This window comes from Mus musculus, chromosome 13 (assembly GCF_000001635.26).
Source record: "Mus musculus strain C57BL/6J chromosome 13, GRCm38.p6 C57BL/6J".
Classification (NCBI taxonomy): domain Eukaryota; kingdom Metazoa; phylum Chordata; class Mammalia; order Rodentia; family Muridae; genus Mus; species Mus musculus.
In genome coordinates this window covers 55,121,022-55,138,101 of record NC_000079.6, presented here as the reverse complement: position 1 = coordinate 55,138,101, position 17,080 = coordinate 55,121,022, and the positions used below count along the sequence as shown (strand labels likewise).

Genomic DNA, 17,080 nt, shown 5'->3' with positions numbered 1-17,080 from the left:
GAGTTCTAGAACAGCCAGGAGCCAGGGCTATACAGAAGAACGCTATCTCAGAGAGAGAGAGAGAGAGAGAGAGAGAGAGAGACATAGGGAGACATAGAGAGAGAGACATAGAGAGACAGACAGACACACACACACAGAGACAGAGAGAGAGAGAGAGGGAAGAAGGAAGGAAGGAAGGAAGGAAGGAAGGAAGGAAGGAAGGAAGGAAGGAAGGAAGGAATATCAGGCTGTAGTAATTGATGTGGGAGTGCCCAGTCCACCAGTCCATTGTGGGCAGTGACATCTCTGGGCTTCTGGTCTTTAAGAAATCAGGCTGAGCAAGCCAGTAAACAGAGTTCCTCCATAGCTTCTACTTCAGTTCCCACCACCAGGTTCCTGCCCTGTTTCCACTCCTGGCCTGATCTCGTTCAGAGTTACTTGGAAATGTAAGCTAAGATAAAGCATGTTTCCTTCCCAAGTTGCTTTGGGTCACACTGTTTTATCTCAGCAAAAGAAACCCTAAGACCTAAAACAATTTTGATTTGCAATTCTGAGGATTAGCTAGGCTCAGCTTTGGGGTTCTGGGGTTGCATCAGGGCTGCTTATACTGGAGATTGTCTATGCTGAGAGTCCAAGATGACCTTTTTGGGTTAGGGTAATTAAGTCAGTGGTAGCTAAGCCTTTGCCTAGCAAGGCCCCTGGTTCAGTCCTTAATACCACAACATTGAAACACACCTTGCTCCTTACTCAGGTCCCTAGCTAAGTAGCCTGAAGCCAGAGCTTCTCCTACACAATAGTTAAGTGCTGTATCTCCGAGGTGTGTCTTCAGGCCCCAGGCAGAACTCTATATTGAAAGTGATCGGAACTGAAGGCAAATAGGTTCTAGGAAAAGTCAATTAGAAAGTCCTGGGGCAGTGGTGGTGCATGCCTTTAGTCCCTGCACTTGGGAGGCAGAGACAGGCGGATTTCTGAGTTTGTGGCCAGTCTGGTTTTACAGAGTGAGTTCCAGGACAGCCAAGGCTACACACACACACACACACACACACACACACACACATACACACACAAAGGGCACTCACCAGAAACCAGTTTCTTCTCACTTCTTGGCTGTTTTCCTTCGTGATGCTTTCTCAGGCAGATTTTCAGTCACCAACAGCTCCAAATTGATGTTCTGACTGCCTAGACTGGATGACAGGCCACTCTCTAGAATAGAGTGGGAACACACCCCAGGACCACAGCACAAATGCGCCCCGGGTGGTGGTGGTGGGTCAAAACGGTATAGACGCCCACATGGTGGATCAGTACTGGAATTTTAGTACTTAGGAGGCTGAGGCAGAAGGATTGCTGTGAGGTTGGATCCAACATGGGCTACATAATGAATTCAAGGCCAGCCTGGGCTACATAGTGATATCCTATCTCAATAGAAACAAAAAAATAAAATAAAACAAAATATAAAGAGCATGATGGCATCTGGGAGGCAGCTCAGGCTGTGAGACCCTATTATAACCTAAAGTAAAATAAGAAAGGATCCCAAGACGGTCAAACATCAGGTTGCTCAGTGGCAGGTGGCTAATTTTGCAGTCCTTCAAGGGAAGGGGGTTGAGGCTGGAGAGATTAATTGGCTCAGCGATTAAGAGAATTAAGAGCACTGACTGCTCTTCTGGAGGTCCTGAGTTCAATTCCCAGCAACCACATGGTGGCTCACAACTACCTGTAGTGGGATCAGACACCCTCTTCTGGTGTGTCTGAAGACAGCTATAGTGTACTCATATATATAAAGTCAATAAATAAATCTTTAAAAAAAAACAGAGAGAGGGAAGGGGGTTGGTGGGTGAGGCAGCATTGAAACTACAGATGGCAACTTATGTAAAGAATTGGAAGCTAGCTGAAGATGTCTCAAGCTTAGAATCCCACTGACCTAAGCTTGACCCCCAAATTCCATGGGAGGAGGGGAATTCCTACCAGTTGTCCTCTGACCTCTACGTATGCACAGGGGCACGAATGTGCCCAAATGGCCATAACAACAGTAATAAATAAAGCTAATATTTAAAAAGGAACTAACTGGGTCAGCTCTTTCCAAGGTCGCCTGACACATGGCTCCTGTTTTTCTGGTGAAACTGGCTTCTCTCAGTTGCCTTGAGGGCTAAGTGAAATATCAAACACGGAGACTTAGAAGTTCACCTTATTCCTTTTGTCCTGGGACTGGTGTACCCTGCCCAATTTTTAAAAATTACACATGGAGGGACCCATGGCTCCAGCCGCATATAGAGCAGAGGATGGCCTTGTCGGGCATCAATGGGGGGAGAGGCCCTTGGTCCTGTGAAGGCTCGATGCCTCAGTGTAGGGGAATGCCAAGGCAGGGAGGCAGGAGTGGGTGGGGGAAACGTCCTCACAGAAGTAGGGGAAGGCGGGTGGGATAGAGGGTTTCCGGGGGAAGGAGGAGCTGGGGAAGGGGATAACATTTGAAATGCAAATAAAGAAAATATCCAATTAAAAAAAAAAAAAGAGGGGGTGGGGGGGACGAGTGCCTTCCACCTAGTGGCCATCATGGGTCACTGCAAGGTAAAGTTGGCCCATGTTCACAATGGTTGGAATGACTGAAAGCATTTACAGTGACCTGGAGAGTGCTACAGCAGGACGTGTGGTTATCTGTAGTTGAGGCTTGGCACAGGCAGAATCTCTGAGGTAGGCACTGCTTCACATGGGGGTGGGGTAGGAGCTAATTAACCCAGATCAGCCTTGTGGAGGCAGACCGATAGCAGAGCTGGGGCTGATTCTCTAGTCTGAGTTCCCTGCCATTATCCTAGACTGGGAGAGCCAGGCCCCTGTGAGACCTTCCTAGAATAGTGGGATAGGAGCTCTCTCTGATGTTCACCCACTGTGTGGGGCCCGTGCTCTGATACCCAACACCATTCTTGTGTTGATTCCACATATGATCTTACAAAAAATGCTGAAAGCTAGCACATGCCTTTAATCCCAGCCCTCAGGAAGCAGAGGCAGGTGGATATCTGCAGGTTTAACAGGTTACAGAACAGCCACAATACAAAGACAGACTATTTTTGTTTGTTTTAATGCTGAAATAAGAATGCTCTTTATTAAAAGACTGGGCCCCTGGGTACAACTTCTGGGTTGCCGTCAGAACAACTAACTTTGAAGACTGGAAATACTTAGTAGGAACTGGGGCCCTTACGAACTGAACAACACCAGAACCACTGGCTAAAAAAAAAAAAAACAAGGTAAGAAGTGTCCATTGTCCATCCCCTTCTCTGAGTGGAAGAGCGCACACATCGGATGACACAGTTTTTACAGCAGCTTTATTCAAGATAACCTCAAAGGGAAACAATACGATTTCAACAGTACAAAGCTAGGTTGTGACTGATCCAAATAAAGGACTACTAGATAGTATTAAAAAACCTCTCATTCAGGCATGGTGGCACACGCCTTTAATGGCAGCACTTGGGAGGGAGGCAGGTGGAGCTGAGTTCAAGGCCTACAGAGTGAGTTCCAGGACAGTCAGAGCTACACAATGAGGCCCCATCCTGAAAAACCAAAGCAAACCAAGCAACCCACAATAACATGGATGAAAGCTGATGTGGGACATGGGGGCACGTGCCCACCATCCCAGAACCAGGAAGGCAGAGGTGGGAGGGTCAGCAAGCAGCTCAAGGCTAGCCTCCCAGATGACAAATCTGAGACTAGCCTGGGCTACATGAAACAAAGCCACAGAGACCAGCCATTTCTCTCAGCCTTCTACTCCACGCTGTTATTGCTTGTGTCCTGGACACTCCCACTTGCCCCATGAGACTCTCCAAATCATGATTTTTAAGTGTGTGAGCTTCCAAAGGGCAACAGCGAGCTACTTCTAGGGTTTCCATACTCGCAGTGCTGGACATGAAGCTGGTAGGGACTCCTGAATCCATTTAAACACAGAGGTCTTCCAAGACAAGGGCTAATGGTCAGTCAGCCCATTCAGGGCCTTACCCTTTGGTTCCCTACTTCATGCTCTTTACTAATTCTGACACCAGTTCTGGCACAGACTTCTAGGAAGACTGCTGAGGAGGCCTACAGTTGGGAAGCTGAAAGCAGAGAACCAATGCCAGGAGTCAAGAGCTTAAGTCAGGAGCTAGGGGCCGCTGGTGCCCAGAGCAGTGTGCTACAAGGACCTGGGGCTGGTGGTGCTTGGTCTGGCCCATCTGCATGAGTTTCTAAGCTATAACGCTCTTTGCCTTGTTACTTATGAGTCAAATAAAAGGCTCTCCCAAGGACCAGTCGGCCTAGGAGGACTTCAAGGAAAACTCCGACAGCTCTTTAAGTGGAGTGGGAAAGGACACCTGTCTTCAGCACTACCACCCAGTCACTCACACATCCTGCACTTAAGACAACATCCTGGACATCTACCCTGAAGGGAGTGCCCTGGAGACCAGCAGCAGTATGGACACAGTTTTCACACTGGCCTCTTCGCAGTCCCCCACTCAGTAGCCAGAGTGACTATCTCAAGAATCAATCCCTTAGCTGGGGGATGAACTGGGTTGGGCTTAGGGCAGCAGGGAGACCTTTCCTGGGTAAGATTGTTATTAAGGACACTGGGGGCCAACTGTGTGGGGATGTCATAGCAGTATCAACCTCAGCCCTGGGGTTACAGCATGACTCACAGAAGAAATTTTTTTTCTTGGTTGAGTGACCAAAGAACAAGAGTTTAAGCCCTGCCCCATCTCTACTTGGTACCCAATGACACTAACAAGGAAGCTGTTTTATCTCTACAAGCTTTAGGAATACTTCCTGGAAGACCTGCTCCATCCACAGTTATGTATAAACCCACTGCAGTGGATCCCAGGACACAAACCCAGAAGGAATTTCTCAGGTTAGGGTCTGGGGACCCTATTGCTCTCTGTAGAACCTGCACCAGTTCTAAATTCCTTTTTAGTTCCCCCAGAATCTTCTTGAGGAGGTCAAGGGAGGGATAGCACCACAGCAACTGGGTAGGATCGCCCACTACACAAGGGCATAGAGCTAACACCAAGTGACCTTTTAGTAGGCTGGCAGGAGGCAGTTACCTACAAGGGCACAGAATCAAGGAACATAGCAGGTAGGAGACTTTCTCACATGGCCCTGGGTTGGTGCACCCCCTTAGGTGCCTATCAGGACCCCAGTGGGCACTCAAGTCTCCTCTGACGCCGAGCTGCTGCAGCTGCCTAGCACCACGAGGGAACTGGAGAGACAGCAGGCAGCGGAGATGGCAGTGCTCTGCCGGAGACTCTGTTTTCTGGGAGACTTCATGGTTGGCAGGATCTATACCTAGCAAGCCTGCACACTTGAGGGATAGGAAATGACACATTAGCTCCACATTTCTACACAAAGCTGCCTGGAGCCCAGAGACAGTGCTCTCCCTTCTCTGCAGGACCTTGCTCCCAACTGACCTTGAGAGTAAAAACAGACATCGGGACTGTAGGACATACACCCAGAGGGGTGGGGAAGGCCAACCTCTAAACCTTCACCTCAGGTCTTCTCAGAGCCCTGTCTCCTGCCATGGCCTATAGGGCCATGCTCAAGAGGGGCAGGAGGAGCTGCATCTGGGCGCAGTCAGGCTATCTGCAGATCTGCAGCCCAAGTTGGCCTCATGCCTCCACATTCTTCGGATATAAGAGAGGAGGAGGAAGGAGCCACGGCTAAGCAGTCACCAGGAACTGGCTTATGGCTGTCCCACCAGGCTGACCAGGCAGGGACAGCTTTAGTCTTGCACTGTGCTTGAGTCCTTTGGAGTGGGTTGTGTTTGCACTGGCGTCTGGCTCCCGAGTGTCACCAATGTTTTGGGTGACCTGTAATTTGAAAACACAGACACAGGGTGAGCATGTGGCATGGCCATGAGGGTACACTCAGTAGCTTGTTCTAATGGTGGTATGGCTTCCCTCATGTGCTGGGACAATGGCATGGTGGCCTCCCTCTTATGGAGGATCCCTGGATACTAGGGTATCTCATTTCAACTTCAAGTCAATTCTGCATGGTGAGACCACTCTCATTTTCCATATGAAGCTGAACTTCAGAAAGCTTAATCGACTAGCTTAAAATATTTATTTAGAAGTTTAGGATCTGGGCTGGAGAGATGGCTCAGCGGTTAAGAGCACCAACTGCTCTTCCGAAGGTCTTGAGTTCAAATCCCAGCAATCATATGGTGGCTCACAACCATCTGTAATGAGATCTGATGCCCTCTTCTGGGGTGTCTGAAGACAGCTACAGCGTACTTACATATAATAAATAAATCTTAAAAAAAAAAGAAAAGAAAAGACATTTAGGATCTGCAAAGGAGGGGAGAAAGCCATGACTTTATGCGTTTCTCTGACTTTGGCTTGTCTTGCTTAACATGATCTTGAGATGCATTTACTCTTCATCAAACATGATTTCTTGTGTGTGCGCGCGCGCGCGCATGTGTGTAGGTCTGAGGATGGCCCTAAGGTGTTATTGCTTAGGTGCTTATGTCCTTCTGAGACAAGGTCTGCCTCACTGGTCTTGCACTTGCTAAGCAGGCTGCACTGGCTGCCCAGTGAGCCCAGGGAGCTACAGCTCTGCCTTCGTAGTGCGGGGATGCTGAGCATAGCCCAGTACATCTGAGTTTGCGACTTTTTCTTTCTTTCTTTCTTCCTTCCTTCCTTTGGTTTTTCGAGACAGGGTTTCTCTGTGTAGCCCTGGCTGTCCTGGAACTCACTTTGTAGACCAGGCTGGCCTCGAACTCAGAAATCCATCCGCCTGCCTCTGCCTCCTGAGTGCTGGGACTAAAGGCGTGCGCCACCACTGCCTGGCGAGTTTGCGGTTTTCACTCAGATTTGCAAGTAGAGTCCAGGTTGACCTTGAATTCCTGATCCTCCTGCCTCAACCTTTTCTCTTCTTTTCTCTCCTCTCCTCTCTTATGAAGCCCTGGCTGTCCGGAAGCTTGTTTCTAGAGTACTGGGATTAAACATGTGCTCCACCACTGCTCAGGTTTTTTTCTTTTTTTTTTTAAATTCTGTTTTCTGGGACAGGTTCTCATGGACCACATTTTGGTCCCTAACTAACTGTCCACATAGTCAAGGTTGGCCTTGAACTTCTGGCTCTCTCGAGTTTACTTGCCAAGCGTTAGATTATGGCATGTGCCACCTGGTCCACCTATTTCTTTATAATAATTTTGATTATGCAAAGGTTTTTCCATTTTTGTTTTTAGACAGGCTCACATGTGACTCAGCCTGGCCCCAGACCAGTGAGGGAAACCATGCTTCCCTCTTCAGGTTGCTGCAGGCCAGGAAATCCAGGCACTGTTTGAAAGCATAAAGGAAATCGCATATGCATCTCTCCCGCAGCTCTCAGTCAGTGCAAATGCTAGCTGAAGGGCTGATGGAGGAGACCCACGAGACACCGCGGTGACTGACTGAGAAGGCTCTCGGAGTCCGTCCATCTATGGCGGGAAGGATCTGACTCAGAAACCCTAGACTCCTGCTGGAGTGAACTTCCGAAGGACTTTACTCACTGGTTTTTGTGTTTGAAGCCACTGACGTGAGCTTGGTACTGCTCTATGGAGTTCAGCACTATTTTACACGTCTTGCAGGGGTAGCCCTTCCCAGCTGAAACACACATCAAAATGAAGAGAGTTAGTCACCCAGCAGGAAGGGACCAGAGGAATGCTGCCTTGCACAGAGCATGCACAAGCCCTTCTGAGGACCCATGGCTTGGAACTAACTGAGAGGCCTGGGTGCTCTGGAGGCAAGGCCGTGTAACACTATCCCTGGGACTGCTCCTTATTCTCAAGTAATCCAGCAAACAACCACACTCGATGGGACTGAGAGAGGGAAAGGATGACGGAGAGTAAGCTCCTGAGGTACCTCAGTGGGTGCAGAAGCACATCCAAGCCTGATGAACTGGGCTCAGTGCCTGGACCCGCACGGTACAAGGACAGAGCTGACTCCTTTGACTTTCGCATGTGCGCCGCAATGTGTGCCCTGCCTCAACAACACGAATAAATATAATAGTAACAACCACAGAACAAAGATGATGGTTGCTTCAATTCTTCCTTTGCTAAGCGGCCTCATTAAGAGCACTCCTTCACTGAGATCTCTCTCTCTCTCTATTTTTAAAAATTTATTTATTTATTTATTATATGTAAGTACACTGTAGCTGTCTTCAGACGCCCCAGAAGAGGGTATCTGATTTAATTACAGATGGTTGTGAGCCACCATGTGGTTGCTGGGATTTGAACTCAGGACCTCTGGAAGAGCAGTCAGAGCTCTTAACCACTGAGCCATCTCTCCAGCCCCGAGAGATCTCTTGGATGGTCCACTCTCCTTGGGCTTGCAGTAATAGCAGTCGAAGGGTACAAACTATTATGAGACTCAGTCTGTCTCTTTATACTGGGTTTCCTCCAGTGACATGGTGGACTTTTGTCATATGGCTCTAATAGTGTGTCAGGAGTAGGTCAGACTGGATCCCTGGCCGTTTCATGTAACTTGACTAAATCCTTTTCTCCCCAGTGCTTAGCTTTTCACAACCATAAGCCTATTATATCTTAAAAAAATAAAAAGATTTATGTATATGAGTATACTATAATTAGTTGTCTTCAGACACACCTGAAGATGGCATCAGATCCAACTATAGAAGCCACCATGTAGATGCTGGAAATTGAACTCAGGACCTCTGGAAGAACAGTCAATGCTTTTAACAGCTGAGCTATCTCTCCAGTCCCACTTATTATACTCTCTATACTCAGAATACTTAGGGTAAAATAGTTATGCCCTGGGATTTAAAATTTTGATTCATATGTGTTTGTCTGCTTGTATGCACATATATGTCCAAGCGCCCAAGATGTCAGAAGAGTGTCATATACTCTGGAACTGGAGTTAGAGGTGGTTATAAGCCACCTGTAATGCCAGCAAGTGGTGGTAACTGCTGAGCTATCTCTCTAGGGCTCTTATTATCTTATTTGTGAAATGAGATCTCACTACATTATGTAGCTCTGGCTGGCCGTAAAGCCATGGTGATTTTGTTTTCTTGGTCTCCTGAGTGCCAGGATTATAGGCCCGCATAACCACGCCAGGCCAAAGCAATTACTATGTATCAAATGTCTGTCATGTATTTCTTACAATTTCTTTTGAGATAGTTCAAGTGGAAACTCAGTTGTGTTTGATGGTGTTTTGCTGGGGCAAATGAAGGAGTGTTTTCCTAAAGTGGACAAAGGTGAAAGGCTAAGGCAGATTCATGAAGGAACATTTCCCCGAAGCAGACATAGGAGAAAGGATGCTCTGCTAAAGCAAGCACATGAAAGGACATGTGATGGATTCTTCGCTAACGGCATGCATGTTATTGGTCCACCTTACATTGAGTAGTTGATCTGTATTTGTCAGGACTCCATAGTGAGAAACACACCAAAAAACTTCTGGTTGTGTGCTGTAGTTTCTTGCCAGCTGAGACAGACTCATATCCTGAGGCAAGACCCGAACATGATATTTGGAGGGTATAAATAGGACTTGACAAGCAGTGACAGGCTGAGCTTGGCTTGCTTATAGAGCAGGCTGTGCAATGCTTGTGGGTCTCGCATCTTAACTTCTAGTGTTCCTGCTGTCCCTCCTGCTGCCTCACACCACTGCTGCTGATTCCTGTTTGCTAACCTGACTCTACAGAACTGGACTGCTGGTGTATCCCTGAGGTGTTTGCAAGTGGATTGAGCTGCTAACATGTGAACTACACTGCCGATTTCCAGACAACACTGATGGGAGTTGCTCCAAAGAACCTTTCTAAACAGGTCCACGTCCCCTGTATCCTTTCTTTTCCACTACCTGTGGTGGGTGGTGGGTTACAAGGGAGGTTAAAGTGTTTAAGAACCATCATTAAAAATACAATTAAAAAAAAATCCTTTCTCACTCCCCAGCCGTCTTGGCAGCTGATCTTGGTTGGGGGTTGCCCCGCACCTAAGGCAGGAAGATGGTGGCCACAAAGAAGATGAAAAAGTCTCTGGAGTCGGTCAACTCTAGGCTCCAGTTTGTTATGAAAAGTGGAAAGTACGTGCCAGGGAACAAACAGACTCTGAAGATGATCAGACAGGGCAAAGCAAAGTTGGTTATCCTCACCAACAGCTGCCCAGCTTTGAGGAAATCTGAAATAGAGTTCTATGCCATGTGGACTAAAACTGGTGTCCATCACTACAGTGGCAATAATACTGAACTGGGCACAGGGTGTGGAAAACACTACAGCGTACGCACACTGGCTATCACTGACCCAGGTGATTCTGACAGTATTAGGAGCACGCCAGAACAGACTGGTGAGAAGAAAACAAGAATGTTTTCCTTTAATAAAACTTTTCCAGAGTTATTTTTGAAAAAAAAAAAATAAAGTTACAGATAGCATTTCATATAGTTCAGGTTAGGCTTCAACTTCTGTTCCCCCAGCCTCTACGTCCCAAGTGTCAAGACTTCTAGCATGTACTATCATGATTAGCTTATTTCACATCCTATGAGAATAGCAGCTGCATTATATATATGTATATATGGAATAGAAAAAATATATATGTAGATAAAAAACAGGACAGGGTAGAAAGTAGCCAACCTGACCAATTATATGAAGGGTGGACTTATTTTGGACTTATTTATCCTGTGTAGGATAAGCAGAATTCAGATATCTTGAAGGTTCTTGTGGCTCTGGTGCCTTTGAGCCACCTGTCACCTTCAACCTCACAGCTCTGTGGTGAGATCCCTGCGCACACAGCTTACTTTCTCTTGTGAGTGAAAATGGAGTGTCTCTGAGATTTGAGTTCCAGGGATGTAAAATGCATTACTGTTACTATGTGTTTCAACAGTCTAAAATTATTACAAAAAAAAAAGTCACTTGAGCTAGGTGAAGTGGCACATGCCTTTGGAAGGTAGAGGCAGGTGGATCTCTGTGAGTTTGAGGGCAGCCTCATCTACAGAGTAGGTTCCAAGACAGACAGAGCTGTATAAGACTCTGCCCCATAAAACACAACAAAATAGCCAGGCCTTTAATCCCAGCACTCAGGAGGCAGAGGCAGAGGCTGGTGGATTTCTGAGTTCGAGGCCAGCCTGGTCTACAAAGTGAGTTCCAGGACAGCCAGGACTATACAGAGAAACCCTGTCTCAAAAAAGACAAAACCAAAAACCAAACCAAAACAAAACAGAAAATGAAAAAGTATTTGGTACATGCAAGGAGGATTAAAGGATTATAATGATTTGTGCATAAAAATGTCAGAATGAAATCTACTATTTTGTAAAACTGGCACTGTACTCCTGATTTTCCTGCCTATACCCACTAAGTACTGGATTACAGATGATGGGCAGTTTGGGGGTCTTATGTAACTCAGCGGACCTCGATCCTCTCTGCAGCCAAGGATGACCTTTGACTCCCAATCTTCCTCCTCTGATCTTTCAAGTCCTGGGATTAAGATGAGTGCTACAATGCCTGGTTCAATACAACTTTGTAGTATTTACAATGCTTCAAGTTTTGCTCTTTTTTTTTTTTCCAAGACTGCCTTTGCTGCTAGAAGTCACATGTGATGCCATACACACTACAGGACATTTCTCTACTGTTACTGGCATCTGGATATGAAATATTCTAAATACACAAACCACTTTACAGTACTATGGGTATTTTTTTTTTTTTTTTTTTTTGGTTTTTTGAGACAGGGTTTCTCTGTATAGCCCTGGCTATCCTGGAACTCAGAAATCTACCTGCCTCTGCCTCCCAAGTGCTGGGATTAAAGGCGCGCGTCACCACGCCCGGCTGTACTATTGGTATTTTAGTACTAATTTTACCAACACAGGAAATATCCCCATTTTAGGGATGGTAGTACTTGTTTGTTTTTTGGGAGAGGGTCTTGCCCAGGCTGGCATTCAACAAGACTGCAGTCCAGACAGGCCTTGAAGCTGAGGCAATTCTCCTCAGTCTCAGTTGTGTGTCACCCTGTTCAGTTCTTCTACAATGTATATGTGTGTATCTGTGTGCACAAATGTGTGTATAGGCCAGAGGCTGACATCAGGTGGTTTCCTCTGTAGCTCTCTCTATTCTCTGAGATAGATTCTCTCACAGAACCTAGCGATTACCAACTGACAACAATGGCTGGCCAGTAAGCTCCAGGATCCAGCTGTCTGCCCCAGAGCACTGTGGTACAGATGTGCACCATCAGTGAGCATCCATGTGGGTGCTAGAGTCTGCCTGCTTGTGGGGCAGGCAATGAGACAACTGAGCCAGCTCCCTAGCTCCCTTTCAATCTCTTTGATCAGTCTTATGATTTTCATTAAAGAAAGCTTTCACTTTCTTAATTTTATTTTCATTTTTATAGCTATTAGGAGATTGCTTTCTTGATGTATTTCTTAGCGAAAACTAGATTTTTTAATGTTTATGGTATCACAACACTTTACTGAATTTGTTAGGTTCTGAGACTGCGCCTTAGAGACTGGCCTTGAACTATTTCCTCAGCACAGGCTTGCCTGGAACTCACCACCACCATGCCTCAATGTCCTAACTGCTGGGTCCAGGCAGATACCACCTCACCCAGGCCTTTCCTGCTGTAGGCCTGTGCATGCTAGGACTTGGCAGGTAGGTGTCCCCTCACCTAACCACTCCCTAGATCTGACTACTGATGTGTGTTGTGGGGTCAATAGGAATGCACAGCAGAGAGAAGGGACATACTGTCTTCACTGATTCACAGCAGACAGACCTCTGCCAGGGACAGAGAACCATATTGAGGCAGACTGTCTGCTCTTCACCTAACTAGCAGTCTAACACTCACTGAGTTCAGATTTCTTATAGATTCCTTATAATTGCCTTGGTATAATGTTAGTAGTCCTGCACTTAGATTTTTCCTGTGTCAAGTTGACGAAAATATCCCGATCAGTTACAACATATAAAGTTAAATGCTAAGAAATAAAGAAAGGCTGGGTATACTTTCAGGGACAGAGCACTGGAGGAAAACCAAAGGCCACCCTCACATTCAACATTAAGTAATACTCATTTAGTGATACAAAGGGGAAGTGAGCTGACTAAGCAGGAAATGGCACTTGCTCAGGAGCCTGAAGACCTGCGAGGCTGAGCCTATGTTCCGGAGCTCACAGATAGAGGCAGAATGGAGATGTCACTTTGGGTCCAGACTGTTTTGTTTCTTTTCCCACTGATTGGCTGAGTTTATGCCAAGCATGGCGGCACAGCCCTGTAATCAGCGCAGTTAAGAGTGGATGCAGGGGGAGCTGGAGAGATGGCTCAGCAGTTAAAAGCACTGACTACTCTTCCAGAGTTCAATTCCCAGCAAGCACATGGTGGCTCACAACCATCTGTAATGGGATCTGATGTACACTTTTGGTGTGTCTGAAGACAGCTACAGTGTACTCATATAAATTAAAAAAAAAAAAAAAAAAAAGAGCAGATGCAGGAAGGTCAAAAGTTCATTATCCTTGGATACACAAAATATTTGGGGCCAGCATGAGCTATGAGACTGTATCAGAAAACAAAACTCAGAAAACAAAACTAAACAATCCCTAAATCCCAACCCCAAACCAAAGAAACTAAAACAGCCCTACCTGCTCTGAGCTTACAGACCGGCGTGCTACAGTCATCACAAGAATGATTGTCTTCCTTGCTCTCACTTTGTTTTTTTGTTTTTTGCCTAGACAGGGTTTCTCTGTGTAGCCCTGGCTGTCCTCGAACTCAGAAATCCGCCTGCCTCTGCCTCCCAAGTGCTGGGACTAAAGACATGCGCCACCACACCCAGCTTGCTTTCACATTTTTATTGATTTGATTGCTTACATACGTGGGATTAGAGGTATGTGCTATTGTGCCATGCGTATGTGCTGCTGGCCAGTGAAGGCATTGCTATGTGTGCATGTTAGACAAATACTCCAGCAATGGAGTGACATTTCCAACTCCAAACATACTAAGAAGGTTCCTTAATTATGAATGTCCACTCTTGTGATGCCAAGTGACTTTTTTTTAAAGATTTATTTTATTTATTATATGTAACTACACTGTAGCTGTCTTTAGACACACCAGAAGAGGGCGTCAGATCTCATTACAGATGGTTGTGAGCCATGATGTGGTTACTGGGATTTGAACTCAGGACCTTTGGAAGAGCAGTCAGTGCTCTTAACCTCTGAGCCATTTCTCCAGCACCGCCAAGTGACATTTTGAGGTTAAGGAAACTAGGATAGCCACCTCCTTCACTGTGATACCCCAGGGATACAGGTATCAAATGCTGTGGAAAGAGATGCCCTAAACATGCTCAAACTCTGGTAAGGCTGTTGAGGCCTTCAATCTAGCAATGTGGATGTAACCTAGTTTGGATCAGAGTCAGGACTGGGGAGATGCTAGGCAGTTAAGATTACTTGCTGTTCTTCCAGAGGACTCGAGTTCAGATTCCAGCACTTATGTCAGATGGCTCAACCACCTGTAACTCCAGCTCCAGGGAGTGAACACCCTCTTCTCTCATCCATGGGCACCTGCACTTACGAACCCACAGACATACAGGATTAAAATTGACTCCCCCAGCCCTCCTCTGTGTAGCCCTACCAGGTATGAAGATCAGGCTGTCCTTGAACTCAAAGATCCACCTGCCTCTGTTTCCCGAGTGCTAAGATATATAAGTGCATACTAACTGGCCAAAAAATAAATTTCAAAAAAGTAAAACCAAAACTCCTTCAAACCAGAGATTAAAAACTGGTAGCTCTTGGGGCAGAGAGATGGCTCAGTGGTTAAGAGCACTGCTCTTCCAGAGGACCTGAGATCAATTTCCAGCAACCACATGGTGGCTCACAACCATCTGTAATGCGATTTGATGCCCCCTTCTGGTGTGTCTGAAGAATGGCAGTGTATTCATAAAATAAATAAATCTAAAAACAAACAAACAAACAAACAAAAAACTGGTACTTTTGACCAAAATCTGACTTATAGAGAGGGTTTTACTCAGAGTTTAAAATTTCTAAACTTTAGTCACATATTGAAAACTAAGAGGAATCTTAGTGGAGACTGTAGTTCAGTGGCAATGGTTGATCAGCATGTACAGGCCCTATATTTCGTCCCAGCATTGAAATGGAGCTAATGATAATGAAACCACAAGAAACTCCCAAACAAATTTGGGTTTCTATTGTTTTGTTTTGTTTTTTTTGTTGTTGTTGTTCTGGAGACAGGGTCCTTCTATGTAGTACTGGCTGTCTTGGATTGTGTTATGTAGACCAGGCTAGCCTTACACTCACTGAAATCTACCTATCTCTATCTCCTGAGTACTGACACTAATCATGTGCCACCATGCCTGGCTTCCACAGAACTTTGAAGACTGAAAGGTAGCAACACTGGTGTAGGCTAGGAGTGCCTAACCCTCTTCCACTGCCCATGCTGTCTCTGGACCATGTCATCCCATTTCTGTTTGTTCTCCAGCATCCTCTCAAGACATGTTCCTACTATGTATTCCAGACTGTCCTTGACCTTGTTCCTCCCGCTTCAACCTCCCAAATGTTGTCTGGCTTGCCTGTCTGCTCCCTGTGCTTGCAAACCCTGCTTTAGAATATGCAACAAACAGTACTTCTCTGGGGCGTCCAGGGAATCTAGTGCTCAGTTCCTGGTCCAACTCTGCACATGAGTGGGGCCTTCTCACCTGGTAAGTCAGAGACAGCAGGGTCCGCCAGCCGCCCATAGTGTGCCATGAGTTTGAGCTTAGTCTCCTGCTTCCTGTGTCTCTTGCCCATATAATGTTGCTGAGCCATGGCAGGGTCGTTGAATGTTGAATGGCAGAGGCTGCAGAATTTGTCTGGGTCTAGCATCTCTCTATTCTGCTGCAAGGCTAAGGTGGAGGCCACAAGGAAAGGATTTGTAAGGTGTTTCGACAAAGCTGTGGTAAGAGAGTTCAAACAGAAACAATGAAACAACAAGCCAGAAGGCGTCCAGGTTTTGAGTACACTTCAAGAGAAAGGAAGGCAGTGCCACCCACCACAGAGGGATGAGACACTGCCTCAAAGTCACGCTGTGAATAGTCACACCATGAATGCTCTAGGTGGCAACAGTGGCAAGACCTCAGTGAGCTCCATGAACAACTGACTTGTTCACCAGCACTAGGCACGGGAGCCCTAAGGCTTTCACACCCTGAAGAGGCTCTCATTGTGCTACTCAGTTCCCTGATTGTATACTTGCAGTCTCTAGACCTCAGAATTCCATGGAATTCAAAGCAGGTAGGATAAGAAGGATAAAAATATTTCATCTCCATCCTCAAATACCTATTATAGAGCTGAAGTAGGCATTGGCGCTCTGAGCCTGTACAAACAAAAGCAGGCAAGCAGATTAGGAATGCCTTCTATTATTTATTTAGTTGTAGTTTTTCTGAGGGTCTCACTATGTAGCTCCCTGGCTGGTCTAAAATTCAAGATATAAACCAGGCTGGGATTAAAGTGTGTGTCACCACACCTGGCCAAGATGCCTGTTAGACCATACTAAATTCTAGCCAATGTGAGGGACAAGACACATTTTGTAATCACAGTTTCCCTTTAGGTTCTCAGAAGTACTCCAATGAAGGAGGTACCATTTTGCCATATCACAGGGAAGACCAGTGCTTAGACAGCAAAACTGATTTGCTCAAGATCACCAAGTTAGTGAGAGACTTCTAGACCGTGGGACCCCAAGGCTCAAGACAGAAGCAAGTGGATCTGCCAGCTACCACTGCCAATTTCGCCTTCAGAAAACGTTCCGATCCTGCTCAGAGAAGTCACTTAGTCAAGGGATGGAGAGACTTGGTTCAGTGGTTAAGAAGGCCTACTGTTCTTCCAGAGAATCTGACTTCAATTCATAGCACCCTTGTCAGGTGGCTTGACAGTGCCTCTAACCCTCCAGCACAGGGGCATCCGATTGCTCTGGCCTCCGCAGGCAAGCGCACGCGCGCGTACACACACACACACACACACACACACACACACACACACACACACACACACACTCTCTCTCTCTCTCTCTCTCTCTCACACACACACACTTTTTTTTTTTTTTTTTTTTTTTTGGTATTTTGAGACAGGGTTTCTCTGTGCAGCCCTGGCTGTCCTGGAACTCACTCTGTAGACCAGGCTGGCCTCGAACTCAGAAATCCACCTGCCTCTGCCTCCCG

The 17,080-nt window shown here is 46.3% G+C and overlaps 2 protein-coding genes across 8 annotated transcripts in view; one reads left to right on the top strand and one right to left on the bottom strand.

The window, feature by feature from the left end:
- Window positions 1-3,030: 3,030 nt before the first annotated feature.
- Window positions 3,031-17,080, bottom strand: part of Zfp346 (zinc finger protein 346) — a 29,801-nt gene continuing 15,751 nt past the window's right edge. For 2 of the 7 annotated variants that reach the window (NR_166188.1, NM_001378934.1), the window contains 3 exons: window positions 15,587-15,820; window positions 7,475-7,568; window positions 3,034-5,795 (listed from right to left, as the gene is read on the bottom strand). Coding sequence is in view for 4 of the 7 variants with exons in the window: in NM_001378934.1 (NP_001365863.1) it covers window positions 5,708-5,795; window positions 7,475-7,568; window positions 15,587-15,820 (416 nt within the window). In the remaining 3 variants the exon portion in view is untranslated. Of the gene's footprint in view, window positions 5,796-7,474; window positions 7,569-15,586; window positions 15,821-17,080 lie in introns of all 7 variants that reach the window. The other 5 variants (NM_012017.2, NR_166190.1, NR_166189.1 and 2 more) reach the window with 5 other exon arrangements.
- Window positions 9,863-10,326, top strand: Gm46415 (predicted gene, 46415). Its single transcript, XM_017315671.2, has one exon. It carries the CDS (start codon window positions 9,919-9,921, stop codon window positions 10,324-10,326), a length of 408 nt encoding a protein of 135 aa, XP_017171160.1. The 5' UTR covers window positions 9,863-9,918.